The sequence below is a fragment of the Spermophilus citellus genome, assembly GCF_964194105.1.
Source record: "Spermophilus citellus genome assembly, chromosome: 10".
NCBI lineage: Eukaryota > Metazoa > Chordata > Mammalia > Rodentia > Sciuridae > Spermophilus > Spermophilus citellus.
In genome coordinates, this window is record NC_138197.1 from 99,823,453 (window position 1) to 99,842,926 (window position 19,474).

At 31.8% G+C, this 19,474-nt stretch overlaps 1 protein-coding gene across 7 annotated transcripts in view; it reads right to left on the reverse strand.

Moving 5' to 3' along the window:
• PPFIA2 (PTPRF interacting protein alpha 2) overlaps window positions 1-19,474 on the reverse strand; it is a gene marked incomplete at both ends in the record, with an annotated part of 453,530 nt that overhangs the window by 280,199 nt on the left and 153,857 nt on the right. For 6 of the 7 annotated variants that reach the window (XM_081311628.1, XM_081311626.1, XM_081311624.1 and 3 more), the window contains one exon: window positions 17,911-17,991. The exons of the other annotated variant lie outside the window; for it this stretch is intronic. In XM_081311628.1, coding sequence (XP_081167754.1) covers window positions 17,911-17,991 — 81 coding nt within the window. Of the gene's footprint in view, window positions 1-17,910; window positions 17,992-19,474 lie in introns of those variants that run through there. 7 annotated transcript variants of the gene reach the window in all.

Below are 19,474 nucleotides of genomic sequence, written 5' to 3' on the forward strand. Positions count from 1 at the left end.
TGAAGATACCCAGGAAAAATAACCTTCACATTTCCTTTTTTAACATCTACTTCTGTGCAGCCAAAAGGTTGCATGCCATGCCCAACCATCTGTTTATGTATTACTTGTTAATATAGTTTTGTTATAATCAGGGAATAAATGGGGGATTCTAGATAACATAAGGTTATATTTCATAGCAAAGATAATCAATTTTTAAAGAACTAGATAATACTTACGACTTAAACTCTATGAACCATTATTGAACCCCTTCTTGATGTTTCTAAAGGCCTATCAGCATTTTCAAAATATCAATATTAAAAAAAAAGTTTACAAAAATCTCATTAAATAGAAAACTATCAGAATTAGAAAAGAAAATCCTTATTTTTATGCCACTGCATTTGTCTTCCCAGGCCAAAAAAAAAAAAAAAAAAAAAACTGAATCATTCTATTAAGTCTTAAGGAATGCACTAGATTGCACAATCCAGCTTCCTCTTTAGTAATAAAGTCCCCAGAATACTCTTTATGAATAAATGTGTTCAAATGTATCCCTATAAATGGTTTTTGTTTGTTTGTATATCTGTTTTTTCTTGGAAAAATCTCCACTGAGTTTGCATTCAGTGAAACACATCTCCATTTACAGAAATGAAGTCCTAATTTAATGGATCCTATGATGCTTCATGCTGTTCTTACAGACATCAAATCTAATTTTTTGCTATGGTTTACCTTTGTGTTGCCAGAGGTTGTAGATGAAAGTATTTTGATGTTTCCCCCCTTCTTTCTTGTAACTGCATTAAAATTAATTTGAATGCTAAATAAATTGATGTTTCTCTTTGTTGTAAAAACTGGCAGAATACTGTAATGAAGCAAAATGACATATATATTCAAATTATGTAGGACATGGGAGAGCAATAATTTCTAAAATATGTCCAATAATTTAAATATGCAATATTCGTGAGGCCAGTGATTTTTAAATCACCTAGGACTATTAATGTAAATTTTTAATGTAAACAGTTCATAAACGTGAAGATAAAAGTAATTCAGATATCTGGAAACTACAGACAGTGAATTTCATCATCTAACAAAACATACAGTATTTCTCATGCCCCTCCTCTCACCAAGTAGGTCTTATAACAAAGTAGACACTTATAAATTCATTACCACTGCTGAAAGCCAAGCAGTGCATGAACAGGCCTGAGAAATGACTTTATTCAAAGTGTTTCGAGAGCAATTTATAGTCCCACTTAAGCTTATAAGTATTATAATATTCTCAGGCATATTGACCATGTGATCATTCCCTTATTGACCAGGTATTTATGAAATATTTGTTTTGTGATCAGTAACATGATAGTAAGAAATAAAAGTGAATAAACACATGCATGGTCCCTACTCTCTGGAGGTTTCCATTAAAAAAGAACGTGTGTGTGTGTGTGTTTGTGTGATGAACACAGTTCAGTTGCATCTGAAATACATCATAAAATAAAGGTAACAGAAGCAAGAGGGAAGTTTACTGCTCTCTCATGTGGAAGACTAGTGGACCGAGGTATTCTGTGTTTACGTGTGAAAGCTACAAATTGACCAATATCCATGCTCCTTTTTGGTTTCTGCCATTTTGAGCATGAGCATATGTTTCTACTTTATCTTCATGGTGGCTGTTTGAGCTCCAGCACTCAGTTTCGTATTCCAGCTAGCAAGAAGAAGGAAAGTGTATGTGTGTGTGGCAGGGGGCGGAGGGTGTTCCACCCCATTTAAAGTGTTTCCTTTTACTTTAATGCAACTTTTCCCCTTAGGTTAGTAGATGAACACTTAGTGACATAATTGTACTACCTTTGTAAGAAGACTGACTCAGCCATATGAAATGTGCATAGTTGAGTGCTGAGAATTCTTCAAAAAAGAAGGAAAGAATGGATATATCTGGAGGCAAGTGGAAGCATCTGCCATAACTCTTAAGAAAATGACTTTGGATCAGAGGTTGATGGGTGAGGAGAAGATAACCAGGCAGTGGGAGAAGAGGAAAGAAAGAGCTGTCCAGGCAGAAGCACAAGCCTCATGGCTGCACCAGCCTCTTTCAGCTAAACGTCGAAGGCTTGTATCCAGTTGCCTGGAAGAGAAATTAACTTCCCTTTTGGTTAAAGCTTTTGTGATTTTAATATACAGAATTAAACCTAATCTTACCCAATAGATTACCCTTTGCTAACCCCTGGGATAAGGCTTATTTCTTCCATTTTACTATTTTTCTTGAGTCTGGTACATGATTAATATATATTTTTTTGTTTTATTTATTAATAATAACTTTATTCTTGCCAGGAGTTTATGATAGCTTCAAATAGTACCACAGACACCCAAGTAAACACATTTCTCCAATCAAGACTATGTAAATATCATTCAAATATATGCATATTTAAAAATCTGCTTTCATTATTTATTGTTGCTGAAATAAACCAAAGATTTTGAAAATTCGTATATTATTATGTCTTGTATTGTAGTACATTTGCATATGTATCTAAAATAAACCATTTAACTACTATGATATGATTTCATTTAAAAATTCTCTAAAAATATTTCCTGACAATTTTTTTTGGCATGTGGATTGGTACTTCATTCAAAAGAATTTCATATATTATTTTTAGACCATTCATTTATTTCTCACAAACACAGACTTTTGTGTGTGTATATATATATATATATATATATATATATATATATATATATATATTAGTTGTAGTTGGACATAATACCTTTATTTTATTTATTTATTTCTATGTGGTTTTGAGGATTGAACCCAGAGCCTCCCATTTTCTAGTTCTACAGCTGAGCCACAACCCCAATCTCGGAAGAAATAGTTTTATACTAGAGGTGAAAACCCTAGAATAACACAAATACTTCAAATGTTGTTTTAAAACAACATTTGCTTCTCACGATAATAAAATGCATTACTGACCATGCTATTCTGACCTGTATATTTACTTATTTTTTATTAATTCAAATACTTTCAATCCAAAATGGTATTTTTTTCCCAGAAAGATAAACATTGGTTAATCTTGTCTTTCATAAAATAATTAAATATTCCAAATGACCAACTTACTAAAATTAACATTCTTTTGCTGAAAAAAGAAATGGTTAAGTTATGGTAAATTGTTCCACTTTTTAAATGCCTACTGGATATTGCTTCTTTTATTTTTTCTTCCAAATTTTCTCTTTGGACTGTCTATCCCCTCCTATTCTGCACATGGATTAGCAAGTAGACATGACCTTCAATAACATGAGGTTTTTTTTTTTTTTCTAAAAAGAAGAAGCCAATGGTAAATGCCAGAGAGCAAGCATATATCCACTTAACCACCATAAAATGAGATCAGATCAAATGAATGATTCATCCAAAAAAATCCAAATGTAAGATACATTCTGACAAGAAATGTATTTGTGTAAATTTTTAAAAAATCACTTTTTGGAAGAAAAGCCCAATAATTGGTTTAATGTGAGAGATATGCTCTAAAATAAGAGTTTTTGTGAGAGGAAAGCATTGTGGTCAAGTGGGGGTCAAAAATATATTGGGTGACAAGAGAACAAGGTGATTTCTAGGAAGGCTATATTATGGTTAATGAAATATATATGGAGAGAATAGGCTACTTAAACCTGTTTAGAGATGACAAAGTTGTCTTTCAACCTGGTCAGGACTGTGGGTCAGCCTGTGGCTCAATTGGGTGATTCAGCGATGGGGCCTCAGGAGTTCATCCAGCGATCTGAAGGTTTGCCAAAGGTTGCACCTCTAAGGTGCTTCATTCACATGATTGACAAGTTGTTCCTGGCCATTGTCTGAGAGAACTTTAGTACCTCTCTATAGGCATTTCCACAGGGTTGCTTGAATGTGTCCTTACAGCATGAAAGCTGGCTTGTGAGAATTCCAAGAAAGCAAGGTAGAAGCTGCAATGTCTTCATGATATCATCTCAGAAGATCTCTTGTGCCCTATAATATTATTCATACAAAGTCAGATCTAATTTAGTAAAAGAGGGGTCTATGCAAAGACAGAAAGTTCATGTGGTGAGGATCACTGGGGGTTATCCTAGAGTTTAGCCACCAAATCAGGTATTATTTTATGTAATATTTATTATTTATTATTATTATATTATCATTATCACCATGATAATCATGATGATGATGATCAGCATTGTTTATTATAAAAAGGCTAATATGTGGTTGATATTTTATATTATTTCCTATGTTTATAATATGCTGTGAGATGAGTTTTATTCTTTTCCTTTTATTGTGAGAGAACCGAAGTTCAGAGAAAACAACTTGCCCAAAGTCACACAATTAATAAGTAGCAGGATAAATGTCAATCTGATTTCAAATATCATGCTCCTTCATCCAGACCATGATGCTTTTCAGAAAATAATGTCAGCTCAGGAGTGATCTAGCTAGATTATAAGTGCATATATGGTAGCATCTTAAATGGAGCACAAAGTACAGGAGATAGAGACATTAATCAACACCATCCATTCAGGCACTTGAAATAAGTTTTTTTTTTTTTTTTGTATAATAGACAAATTACATTTGAAAATAATTTTTACAGCATTAAAATAAGATTGCCAATATTCTTGCTATTGAAAATAAATTCAAAATAATCTTAAGATAAGTTATTTATATTTAATCAATTATAAACAAATGCTCTCTTTGTGACTGTTTCAATATCACAATTTTCTTGTGCATTTCTTGTGATTTTAAACTTTTATAAACATGGAAGTGTTTATAGGCCTTAGTATTAAAATTTAGATCATATTTTTAAATTTAGCTGAAAGCATAAAGATAGTGATCAAAAATACTAGGAGAGGCATTCTTGATATTTGAGAAGTATGTACTCCACAAGTAGCAACCACTTGATACATCTCTTCAATCAGCACTAGCTGTGTTCCTCCTAAGGTCCATTTGTTAAAGGGTTGGGTCCCAGCTCCTAGCCATGTTGGGAGATGGTGGAGCCTTTAAGAGGTGGGGCCTACTAAGAGCTCCTAGCTCAATGGGGTCATGTCTTTGAAGGGGATAATGAAATGCAGTCCCCTACCTGTCTCTGCTCCTGGCCACCAAAGAACTCCCACCATGATGTACTTCTTTACCACCAGCCCCAAAGCAGTGGGGGCAATCAACTATAGACTGAAACCTCTAAAATTGTGAGTCAAAATAAAATTTCCCCCTTTTAACTTTATTTTCTCAGAAATTTTGTCATAGAGTATTTCTGACACAATACTTGTCATTTTAATCGACTGCTGTATGAATTCAGAATTTAAAAAGGAACTAGTTACATTTATGGAGGTATATAATCTAAAAGTTTTGTTTACTTTATAGTTTCTAGGTGATAGATAAATTATTAATTAATAGTAGATGAATAACATTCTTGATATGATAATATTTTAAGTTTGAATTTGGAAATTCCTTGACAAACTGATGCTCTAAATAAAATATAAGCTAAAGATCATCATTAATGAGGGCTTGTTCTCAATGTAGTTAGCTTATTTTGGTTTGAAAAAGTAGTGTGGAACATTCCCAATTCATAAATCATCTAGTTAAAGATTGGCTCATAATTACTGAAGGCTGCATCACAGCAAATCAAAGCCCATCTTTCTGAGCATAATAATAATAGCTGGAGAAAGACTTTGTAGATATTTGGCTTCTATCTACCAGTTATCTTTCATGTAGAAGGAAGCTTAAAGAGCTAAAAATACTCCATCTCCTGTCCACTGTTTTCCAACCTGTGATTTTTCTGCATGAGCATCACCTGACAGTTTAAAAATGAAAATTCTGTGGTCCTTACATATCTTCTGAATCATGTCTGGCGGTGGCAGTTGGTAGCCACATTTCTGGATAATTATGTATTCTAAAGTTTGAAAATTCCTGTAACAACTCTTAAGACTTTTCTACTCTGATCAGGAGGGAAAGGGAAACTGCCACATAGGATATAAAATCTAAAAATTAAATTGTAATTTCCTAAATCTCAATATACTGTTAATAGGAAATATATTCTCAAAACAAAGTATTATATTCAAATATTTAAAACTTCAAAAATAAAATTAATTTTAAAAAATAGTGCTGTTATATTCATCTGTCTTGAGTTGTGCATGTTGAATCCAGTGGCTTCCTATACATTCTCTACTTCACCTTCATGGCAATCTCATAGGGTTGGTATTACTGTCTACATTCCCATTTTAGAAGAGAAAAGTGAAATCAGAGAAATCGTCATCTGTCCAGAAGGTGCCCAGAGAATGATTAACAATGAAACATGTCTAACTTCAGATGCTATACTCTATCATTAAAGATTTATGAAGATGTAGTATTCAATTCTGATATCTTTAGGAAAAATGTGAGATATTGAAAGAAAATTAAAGCTAATTCAAATTGTATTGTAGTGTTTATATCAGGTTGAAATCGAATATCCATCCATGTTTTGTATAGAGTTTGTATGACATGCATAGATAGATCCTGATTATCATTCAGTGAGTATTAAATTTAAATAAATATATTTATTTCAAATAAGAGTATTTAAAATTTTTAAATTCTTTAAAAATACATTATTTCTCTCAGCAGTAACTTCTCATGACCAAGTAAATAATGAAAACAACCACCATCAATACATAAACACACGTGACAATGAGCTCAATCACCTATCTTCTGTTGGATAATTCATATTTTGTAAACATGTGTCAAGTTCAGGCAATACATTCTCAATATAAAGTTTGATAGAAAATATATTTTGTGGTCTTTGAGATAGTCACGTGCATTCATCACATATTTGGACATTTACTGATTAGCCACAATTTGTTTACTTTAACAAATGTGCTCAATCTATAGGGACTCAAAGAAAAATAAGGAAACAGATATGCATACTTCAGTGATATTTGTGGTAATTATTGTGGAAGAAGTCAGCACAACATTTTATGATGTCTTAGTAAGAGTGAGAATGAACCTAAACTGGTGGAGTATGGTGCATTCCTGAAAGACATATTGTAATAAACTTTAAAGAAATGGACAATTTCCTTTGTTTTAAAAAAGTCTAAAATTTAGTTGAACACAATCTATAGTATATATCATTATAGGAGGAAGAAAGTGTTGAGACAGGCATGGGGTGAGTCAGGCAGAAGGCAACCAGAGGATGTACCTATTTGACTAAATGAGGTCCAGGTTGGGCCAACCAACCTTCCTCTCCTTTGAATGTAAGTCTTAAGAGGAGGGGCATACATGGGTTTAACTCACCTGGCGATGGCACTGTGAAGACCCAGCCCTTCAGGGTGTTTTAGTAAGAGATCCCAGAAGCTACTGATTCCTCCTAGTCTTCACCCTCTTCTCTCTGAAGTCTTCTCTGCCCACATGTTTCAAACTGTACACTATTCCTTTTCCACTTCCTATGCTCCATGTTTCTCATCAGCACTTCTGCCACCTAACACACTCTATATTAGCTCATATTTTATTTATCTATTTCATTCTATTGTAACATAATTCCCATGTTTTGCATACTCATTGCATTTTATCCAGCACATAGAACACAACTTGGCACCTAGTAGACTGCAGGAGCCAATAAAATCCTGACTTATTTGGGGTACCTTCTGTGTTTCCTTATCAATCCACTACAGGGTTCTCTTTCCTAGCCTACTCATGAGTTTCTATTGCTTGAAATTACTAACGTTCACTAAAGAGTATTTAAATACATAAAATCCTTTCAAACATATTTTCTTATCAGTTCCGAGCAATGTCTTTACTATTCTTATTACTCTGAAAATAAAAAAATGAATCTTAATGTAATTTAATAATTTTTACATATTCATATGTTTCATATTACAGATATGAGGATCAAATCTATGTCTCCAGATCCAACTTCATCTTGAAAACCCTCAATGTGGAGATTTCATGGAGACTCCTTCTTCAATGATTGCCCACTGTGGTGTTTTATCCTGCCAGTACTCATGGGTTATTCTCTATATCCAGTTGAAACTTTTCCTGGTTTTATTCAGATTCATGTTTACCTCCAGGTTTCTTACTAGACATTGTGAACACTTAGAGGGCATTCCAATCAAAAGAATCTTTCTTCTGAGTGAGAAAAAAATAAGTGGGTCTCTCTTACACATTCTTTTCCCTAGACTATCCAATGTACATGGTTTTTTTTCTATCCTCTCTTCTTAAGACCTATAGTTAATTTAATAAATTATGTTGGCAGCATTCTATATTAAGTGCCTATAGTTTTGAGACTGTGTTATACTATCTGGATATAATAAGTAAGATCAGATTAATATAATATGAACAATATGGATGATTTTCTAGGCTATGATTTTATTAGACCTTTCTCCATAAAGGCACAAACTGCCCTACTTTTTGATAGTTTATAATAAATGACAAGTTCCCTTCTCATCATTAGCTGTGTTTGATATACTCAGATTTCCCTAAATACATCCTTTTTTACTGTCATTTAAACTTTACTACTAGATACAGGAAGAAAAATGAAAATTACCTAAGAGCTCCAAGTATATTTAACTTTAATTCAATTATAATTTTTCTGAGGTTAAATCTCTTCAAGTTTGTATTATAAATGAATACATTTTAATCTTATATATATACTTTTGGATGGATTTTATGTGCCAGGCATGATGGAATGTTCTGGGAAATCCTCGTGAAATAAAAGATACTTTCTTGGAGTTTGTCTATAATAGCCACAGCAGCATTAAGCAAAGTGTAATCTTTCCAGTGAGTTTCTCTGTTTTACTTTCCTTTTTGAAAAGTCAAATAAAATTTCAAACAAAAGTATTGTTTCCTATGTTCATTACCTAAAAACTAACTCGTATTCAGTCTCTTCAATACTAATTGCATGAGTACATTGAAATCCTTGCCTCCATTGATATTTTGGTAGTGTCTGCCAATATTTATTTCCATTCTAATTTCCATTTTGGAATAATAAGTGAAATCTAGTAAGACTGCTACAAATCTATGCTTTCAGTCCTGGATGGATTCTCATTCTGCTTGACCTCTATTTCCCCAATGTGGAGAGTATCCCCACGTTCCCACTCCTCTAAAGTGTGTAATGCATTTATCCCACACATTCTTGGTGAAATGATCAATTTGAGGTCATTTGATGTGGATTACTTTGTCTTCCTTCTTTGCATTTACTTTTTTTCTTTCCTAAGAGGATGAGGCATTCCTTCTTCAAAGCTATTGCTTAAGTTCTTTCTTTAACTTCACCTTTTTGGATATTTCCAGCTTTCTTTGCTTTTTATAAGTAAACATGTTCAGGACAAAAAAAATCCACATATTATTTTTATAATGCAAATAACCTAGCAAAGTGTTAAAAGAAATGCAGGGGGGGTGTAGTTATTAAACAAAACAGTCATTTTTCTTTCTAAAATATCATGCTAGTCTGGGAAACTGTTATTTGCACAACTTTTTAGTTAAAGCAGAATTATTTTTTTCCTCATGTTCATGACCAACCAAAGATTATATTGGATGAACATGTACATGACCTGACTTAGGCACAGGAAAAGGACCTAACTAAAATATTGGGGTCTAGGGTCCATAGAATGTTTGGGAATTGCAAGAAGATAAAGAAAACTAAAAATCTAGGGAAAGTCTGCTATATAGAAAATTTGCCTAGGATGGTCTATTAGATCCATGTCCCTTAACCAGTCAGAAATTGTGGAGTTATATATGTCTAAAAATTACTTTTCTATGTATATTTGTGTGGTGGTTATTATGAAATTCCTTAATACTTATTTTCTAAAACATAGTGTTCCTCCTCAAAGTCTTTCCAAATTGATGAATTTGAAGTTATTGATTCTTTTAGCAAAATTCAACTACACTTGCATGGTTCTGTATTAAAATATTTATTTTAACCTGTTATGTATTACAACCGTTCCCTGAAAACATCTAAAGCAAGCTCTTCATAAGTGCATCCTTGATGAAAGAAATGTGTGTGTATGTAAATATTTGAACTACATTATATTAACACATGTGATTCTTTAAAAATTTAATATTTTAACACTAAACACAATATTATTAAAATAAAACAGTATATGTATACAGTGATAAAGTATTAATCTTCAAAGAGTACATTTATAATATTTCAATGGAAGCTTATACCACTTTGTATTTTTTCCGCTTCTTTGAAACACAAATCGAAATACACTTGTGGTTTCCTATAAACCTACTGTAACTTCAAATATACATCATTTTAGAAAGAACAAATTAACGATGTGCTCAATATGATATACAAAAATGCACAATAAAAGGGATCAGTAAATATATTATGTAATGAGACATAGTAGCTCAGAACTGTCACTTCTGCATTATATTTTGTAGACAAAAAGAAAAATATACAAGGTTGTTTTCTATGGGTCTTTTGTTTTCTTTAACAGCATAAACTCTAAAATACTTAAGATGCAAGAATTAGGTTATTCTCTTTGCTTCCTAAAGTCATTGCCCAACTCTTCTTCTTAACTCTAGAAATTTTATTTAGTAATTTAATTATATTACCAAATAAAATGTTATTTTAAAAATGCAAATAATAACATTGACTCTGTCGACTCTCAGTAACACAAACTTATTTACTGTTTTTATATTCTATTACTGTTTTTATATTCTATTTTTTAAATTTTGTAGACATTCTAAACTGTATTCTAAAATTAGTTAATTTCACAAACTGATAATTTTAAATTTCTATTTGTATGTGTTTAAAAACTAAGTTATAATGAAAATAAAATGGGAAAGGAATGAATTACAAAATACAACTAAAATCTTTAAAAAATATAATTTTTTTTATATTTCTCAAAAAGACACTTTGTATTAATGTTCTGAAATAAAATATTTTATAGGCACAAAGGTATTTTACATAGAGTTGCCCTTGAAAAGTTAATGCAATCATTTTTAATAAGCTCCTTTAACTTATGTATGAAGCATTTAAAGTGGTTTTTATACTCAACATCAAAGTTTCCTACATACAAGATAGGAAAAAAAAGATTGTTTATAAAAGAAATTATGCTAATATTTATAAAGCATATTAATGAACAGGCTAATTTTGACTGAGTACCATCTTTATTGAAAATAAATATTTTATACAAGATTACATAAATATTCTATTGAATGTTCTACTCGTGATAACCTCATATCTTAAGTTCTGTTATTATTTTCCAATAGTTGAGGAAAGTGAAAACAGATAAATTAATTTCACTTGTTAATAGCTACATTCTACTAAATGGCAGAACCTAGTTTTGAACCATGTGTTTACTTCAAGAGCATACTCTTTTTTTTTTTAATAAATATCAGGTTTATTAGGTGAATTAAACATCATACAGATATCACTACAATTTCTGCGTGTTTAAATATACTTCTCCTTACTAGAAAATGAGTAAAATTTTAATGAACTTAAGCTTAACATCTCAGTTGGTTTCTTCTTTTACCTTCTTAAGCCCCAAGAGAATACTCTTTATGAAATTTTATGCATTTTTTTGATAATCTTTATTATTCATAAAAATTTTGAAAACATAAAAGAAAAGAAACAATATAATAGGGTCACAGTGGGAAAGTTAACTGTAAACTAAAATAAAAATGGGGTGGAAGATTTAAAGACAAAGCTTTCTTGTATCTGTGTCTAAAGAACAAAATAATGTGCTAATGTGATTTTGTATAATTTTCCTTATGCAACTCTAAGATTTCTTGAGTACAGAAACCAAGTGTTTTACCTAACATTGTTAAATCTGTATAATAGGGACACTTAACAAGGTGTGCCAAATGATTGATGAATTAATAGAAGAGAACTAATTTTAGGCAGTCTCCAATTTACAGGTGAATTCATTAATTCATTCAAACAGCACAGACATCTTCTATGACAGACATTACACATCAATAAACAAACATGAATTGTGAAGTAAAATAAATTATATACCCTCTAGAAGTTCACAGTCTAGTTGTGAAGACAGAGACCCAAAAAATTAAATGTCCTATGACAAACAATGCAATAGCCATGCAGTAAGTATGCTATAAGAAAAGGAAGATTTAACTTAGTAACATTCAGGGATGATATTCCAGGAGGAAAAAGCTTCCAAAATGTATTTACAAGACAAAGCAAATACAAATTCAAGAGCATCTAACTTTGGTTAGCTTCAAGGGTAGTACTCAAGGATGGTTAAAAAGGAAAATAACTTCTAAAATGTGATGGCAAATTTATCAAGCATATGTACTCAAAATGATAATAATTCTGGGTAAGTCAATGTGTTCAAGGTTTTCATTCCTTGACCCTACCCCAATCTCCTTACTCTTGCCAAGGTCATTTCTTCTACTACCATAGTTTTCCTACCCTGTAAGCAGATGTCTACCACATTTACACCTACAACTAAGACAGATCCCTGTCCTGAGAGCCAAACCTGTTTCCAGCTGTCTACTCAATCTGTCAAAAAAAGAACTCAGCAAATGGTTTTCCAAACTTGCTCCTTTTCCATGTTCTTCTCATCCTTACTCACTAGGAACTTTGGAATTTATAATTTTATTGTGTCCTTTTTTGTCTCCTATATTCAGCAAATTCATAAATTCTTTTAACTTTCCCCTTGTGCTTAACTTCTCTTAGCTCTCATCTTTGCCACCTCTTCTATGGTATATGGACCACAGCTCTAAGTTCTGCTGCTATTGTGGTGGTTGCTTGTTTACTGAGCTCTTTCTAATCATCTGGCACTGTGCTAAGTGAATTAAATGCTTCTTCTCAAGGGCCTGGAGAGTTATTTTCCCAATTCCAATTTCCCTCCTTTCCAGGTATTACCTGAAACATGAAGCTATTTTAGCTAGGTATAAGTAAAATACAACTGTGAACTCTACCCTGGTAATCTTATAACCATTTGCTTCTATGAGGAAGTTATCCTAAGTCGGGATAGAACTAACACTCACATGATGCATAATAAGAAGTTCTTCTCTTCAATTTTTTCTTTAATACAACTCCTATGTACTCATTATGTCTGTAGCCAGGCAATCTGCTTTTGTGTTAATGATTTAAAAATGAAAAGAAGGGCATCGTTCCTGTCCTTATGAAACACACAGCCTTGCAGACTTCCATTAAGCAAAAACTTATGCAAATAGAAGAGTTATGATTGATTATCTATATGGAATCCCATGGGATATTTATTGATTTCTGTAGTTGGTCTCACTGATATATAGAACATGCTTAAATTAAAGTTAGAATACATATTTTTTCTCAATTTCCCTTTATGTCTTTCATAGCAATTCCAGGACATAAGTTTATTAGAAATATACATATTTCCAACTAGGAGAAAATTGTGTCAGTTAAGATTAAATGAGAAGATGCAATGAAATGAAAGTCTTAAATTTAATAATTCAATGTGGCTTTATCATAATGTTTTAAAGTCAGGGGATCAAGTTTTTATAAATTTCTGCCATAATACATCAATGGGATTAGAAATAATTTATCTTAAAAGACTTGTGCTACTACATTTAATCAATACTTTAGGCATCAGCTTATAAGGAAAGATCATAGATTTATGTTTTAAAACACTAGATTCAAACAGAAACTATATTACTTGATGTCTGAATTATTAATAACTCTTTGGGCTTCTTTTGTGAACATTTCTTTTGTCTGTACTATGTGGAAATCATAACATTTCATCTGGATTATTTGGAAAGCTACTAAACTATTCTTTCTGCTCCAGCCCCATTGCTACCTATGGGAGGATCCAGCATTCCAAATAAACAGTAAATCAAGCCTGCCATTCTTCACTGAAAATCCTTAGATCTCAAATCCCAAATCCTGAGGATGACAGTCAACTCTGTGCTCCTATTTAAAATGATTCTGTACACTTTACTTACAGTCAATTCCAGTCTCCAGGTTATGTTCCAGTTATACAAAACTCTGTTTGTACCACATACTAGTGAGCAGCTTTGTCTCCTTCCTGAAACATTTCTAGCATTCATAATCATCAATGCATACCATTAGGTGACAAGCATATCCTCAATTCTCTCATATAACTTGGACCTCTGCCTATATATTATTATGTAACCTTGAAGCCAAGGGGCTGTCTTTCTTATGATCTCTATAGGGCTAAGACAACTTTGCCTTTATTCCTAATTTTCAAAAAGTTTTTGGCTAGATCCTATACAAATGTATTTAAATATGATAAAATTAAAATTTTTCTTTGATCACTCATATAACTGATAGTTTGAATATGTCAACATTGTGTGGTATACAAAGGCCTAGTATTAAGCAAAATTTCCTTTATATATTCCCTGTTAATACATAGTTAAGCCTCACTAACTACCTTCGTCTTTAGAAAAAAATGATGTGTTACATATTGTGATAATTTTCATATTTTAATCATTAATATTCTAAAAAAATATACCCCAGTATATTTGCCATATCCTTGTGGTGGAGACACATTGACAAAATGGTTTTGAGGATTATAATAAAGCATGATAACTGTATCCATAGTGTTCTAAGCAGGAAAGGGGGATGAAAACTACTTAATATAGCATGAAGGAATGAAGCAGAGTTTTGTGGAAGACCTAACTTTGAGATGAGTCTTTAAGACAATATTTTTCCAATGGGAAGGTTTAATGAAGAAACAGTCAATCACAAGAAACATATAAACAATTTCCTGGGAAAGAAGTAGAACAACATGCTGTGTGTGTTCCAAATCATAAAGGACATTGTATGCCAACTCAGGGAGATGAACTTTATCCTTTAAGGATTATTATTATTATTATTTTTATTTGAACCATGGAAATGGCAGATCACTATGTTTTCATACTTTGTGATAAAGTGTCTTTCTCTAATTTTTCAGTGGATATTAGGGGGCAAGGGAGTTAGCCATGTCTACACACAGGCCTGACACATATGTCATTAATGCTAATGACAAAGAAAGGTACCCTAAAGATAAATATTTCTTCTGTGGGCTACATTAGATCATTGCCCTGGCCAGAAATTAATTATTTTGATTAGAAGAAATGGTTTGAAATTTTTGCTTTGTTTATTGACAGTAATATAGTGCTTGTTATTGTTTTACACAAAAGCTTACACAGAGTTCCATTAAATAAAACAAGTAAATTCATAATAGGGAACAACCACTGGATGAATGTATTTAATTTCTAGGAAATGAGGGCTCATCAATACCTCTGGGAGGGCTCACAGTTTAAGTCATGATAAGTGAATCTACGAGTTTAGTAGAGCAGATAAACATATTTATTTGCAAACATAGAACTATGAAGGAATAATTGTGAAAACACATTGGGATATCATTATTATGGACATAAAATTAAGAAAAAAATCACTGTGTTCTAATTTATTTACATATGTATATACAAGCATATATTAAATATATAAACATGTATTTAATTTTGCTTTAACATAGGTTTCCTATTTGTACATAATATAGTGTTATTATAAATTGACTATAATAATACATACAAATATTGTAAGGAATTTCTCCTATAGGCATTGAGTCTTAATTTTTTTTCAATTAAAGCATTTTCTAGGCAACTGTACTCAATAACTTAACTTTGGGTGATAATTAATTCATTAAACATCAAGTACAATCTGGGTTTTGGCACTGCAGGGTCCATGCACCTTTGAATAAAAAAATGCAGGCAGTATATTCATAGTAATAGGGAAGTAAGAAATCGTACATAAGAAAATTAAATTTAAATCAAGTGATAGATATTCTGTACAAAAATTATTTGTATGTATATGTGTAAATGTCTAAATGTATCTGGCTAAATTAAAATGCAATGTAAAAGAAAATCATGTACTTAAGATATCCTTAGATTCTCATTTTTACCTTTGAACTAGTTAGGTCAAACATATTGTAAATCTTGCTCTTAAAATCTAATAGCATACAATTTCAGCACAAATGACAGAGATTTTGGATGCTTAATGAGAAAGTGGAGCTAAAATTCAGTATTATTCATGCTGAGCTCTCTTAAATGTTTTTGCATATGTTACCTCCTATGCTGGAATAATGTTAAGAAAGTAGGCATTAAAATACCAACTCCTTGAAGAAGGATCATTTCAGAAGCACATTCATGCCATTCCATAATGAGAACCACTTGTGAAAATTTAAACATTTATACAAGACACATTTTTTTGACAAATGGTCTGTTACTTTTACAGCATCTCATTGCTTTTTACAGTATTTTAACCAAAGAAAGTATACTTCCTTGAAAAAAGTTAATGTACATAAGAAATATAATTGTTTAATTTTTTTCTTTTGAATATAAAGGCAATGAATCAACTATGATAAACTCTTATGTTTTAAAAACTGTCTTTTCTTTTTTTTCCCCTCCAAACCCAAAACAATAGCAACAAAAAGATAAACACCCAAAGTTAAAGACATTGCTTAGTATTGCAAACCTCAGAATCAAATATCATTTTGAAAAATTAACAATATAGGAGAATAGAGCTTATGTTTATATTTTACCTGAAATCCGAGGGGTTTTACATGACTATGCTATTACACGATCCAAAAACAGGAGAGGTTAAAATTGTTACAGTGTGTTTTCAAAGAAAATCAACTGCCAGGAAAGGTGTCAGCAAGATCTTCAAAGAACTGTAAAAAGCCTGTGTCATGACTAAGCATATGGAATTACTGACCCTTAAACTTTAAGACGTTCAAGTAGAATACCTAATGTCAAAAGCTGCTCAAGTGTCAGCTATAGGATATTGTAAGCAATGTTCATATCTCAGTATAAAGAGAAGGAAAAAAGTAATAATTCTGTGAACAGCCCCAGGGCACTTGCATTTTAAATCACTGCCACAATAAGCAGATCACCACTGGGAAGAGAACATATTCTGGAACAACACAGACTTGCACTATCAGTAGGCATCAGTGTAAAACAGGAGAGGCAACAGGATTAAAAATAGAAGTATAGAAAGTGGAGAGAAAGAGAGAGAGAGAATAAATATATCTACTGCTTACAGTTTACAAAGGCAAGAGACTTTTAAAAATGTGATGTGCATTTATTCAAGGTTTCCTTTAAAAATACGCTGACTACTTTTACTCTATTAATTCTCTTGGTCTTTGTATTTTTTTTTCCCCAGAGCATTATGACTATACAGCCAAGATTGTTAAACAAAAGTCTGTTTGGATTTCCATAATGTAAAATATACAGAGAAGAGGTTCATTTTCTCTTTCATGTAATGATGATATGACTGAATTACAATGTAAACCTTAGCACTGAAAGATGCAATTTAAAGATAAAATGAGGTAGGATCTGATTGAGTTTAGTCTTAACCATTTTCTAGATTGATGGCTGATTTATTCACAGGCAATTGAATTACATTTAGTAGGTAACAGCTTTGTAACTCACATTCACATTTGTATTATAAATCATTTTGACTTTTTGATAACACAGACAATCTTCCATCTTAATGAGTTTCTACTTTACCTTGAATTGATAAGCATACTAAACATGGTACTTAAGACTACTGTATTTTTTATTGCTTGTACACTGCACACATAACAAAATTAAATAACATGAACTATTTGAAGCTATGTATATGAAATATAACACATTTTACTTAGCCCAGGGGACTTGGTTTGCAAAGTTCCATAAAGATGTCTTTTAATTCTACTCTCTCTGTGATGAATAAGGAAAGTAACTGCAATGCACACATTACAGCCATAAATAATATCAGGAGAAACAACACATCTCAAAAACTTTTCAAGGATATAAAGATTTAAAATCCCTGTGAAAAATTAAGTGTCTACTATTATTTTCTTTGAATTCACAGAGAATCCAATGACAGCCCATTTCAATAATTTAAAACAGATTAAGCTGACATGCACATTGTCCATTCCATAATCCTCTTCAATACTTTCACACTTTTCAGTTTTCCCTTCTTTATATTTCCCATTATTAAAAGTTTGACTACATATTAACTTCCTAAGTTGTGAAGCCATTTAAAGCACACTTACTTGAAAAGTATAAAACCGGGTCCCATTAGGAGGATGCACTTTAGGGGAGCCAGAAACGGTGTTCATATCCGAGAAAATCATTTCTGATCACAGAGACAATATAATCCACAAGGAGCTACAGATGCAGAGCAGAGAGCTTAGCGTACAGATAAATCCGTGAATGCATTGAGGGATACTACAGGGTAAAATGAAATCTGCCCCATCCTTCTTAGATACACAGTGATAGCATTTTGAATCTTTCTTCTACGTTTGAAATCTAAGCTGAAAGGGCATCAGCCACCAGCCTTTTGTGCAGCTAGTTCTTTAGAACAGACAATGTTTTAAAAAAATTTAAAACACAGAAGGAAAAACGCAAGAACCAACAATAAATGGAGCTTGTGCAGAATCTGGCAGTGCTGTGGACCTGCCCATCTGTTCTCAGTGATAATCACCTCCCTCCACCACAGTCTAGCAGAGTGATTATGCTAAATATCCTGGTTAACCAATAACATACAGTTTCATTTCAGGGAAGCATGCACAGTGTAATTCAGAGGACCTCTTCTGACTAACCTGAAGCATGTTTCACATACTGCTTAAAACTGCATTCAGTTACAAGTTACTGTTTTTTCACTCTTATTTCTGTATGTTTTCCAATTTCTTCATAACCCTCAGTATTTTCAATAAGATGATAATATTTTTTACACATTTTTTTAAAAAGAATTATTTTATAATTTATAGATGCAAGTATACCACAGCTGGCTAGGATACTGAGGGGCAATGTATAAAATTCAGTAAGTCTCTATAATATCAGAACTAATAACAAATACAAAGCAAATACTGAACACTAAAAGAATATAATATATCAGTGTTACCCTTATTTTCTCATTTTCCTATCTTAGCTCAAAAAAATAAGCTTGACAATAACAATGCTTTAAAAAAGTAGCATAAATTTATTTTAAATAATTTATTTCATATACAAACTTACACAGAGAACAATTAATATCTCTGAAGATTTCTAACTGAAGTTCCAAAAATATTGACTGCAAAAAAAGTTATTTGCAAAATATGTTCATTTTTTCTATGCCTTTAACAAATTATTCAGTCTGTATAAAAGATCATATTCAGATGACTTGACAACTTCTAGAGGTAAAAATAAATGTTCCATTTACACATGGTTCAAAGGCGGAGACTTCAGGAAGACATAAAACAGAATGATCCAAAAGTGTTTCTTTGTGACTGTATCTAAGTTGACATAGTTCTATACAACCAAGAACCAGGAATCAAAGGCTTTGAACTGGATTCTACAAAAGGAAGGTGAAAGTTCTTAAAACAAATTATCATTAATTTATACTTAGATTCTCTAATTATGCTTTCAATTTATAAAATCAGTGGGTAGAAAGCAAACATTTTTTTCTCAGTTTCTTAGATGGGGTTCCAATAATCATATAGGTTATGTATATAGGTAATTATTTAACAAGTAAACTTCTACATAAACCAGAAAATATTTTTAAATCAAATTTTAATTAGAGGAAAAAAGTTTTAATTAGAGGATTACAGATTTATAGAAAAGCTGCTAAGAGAGGAT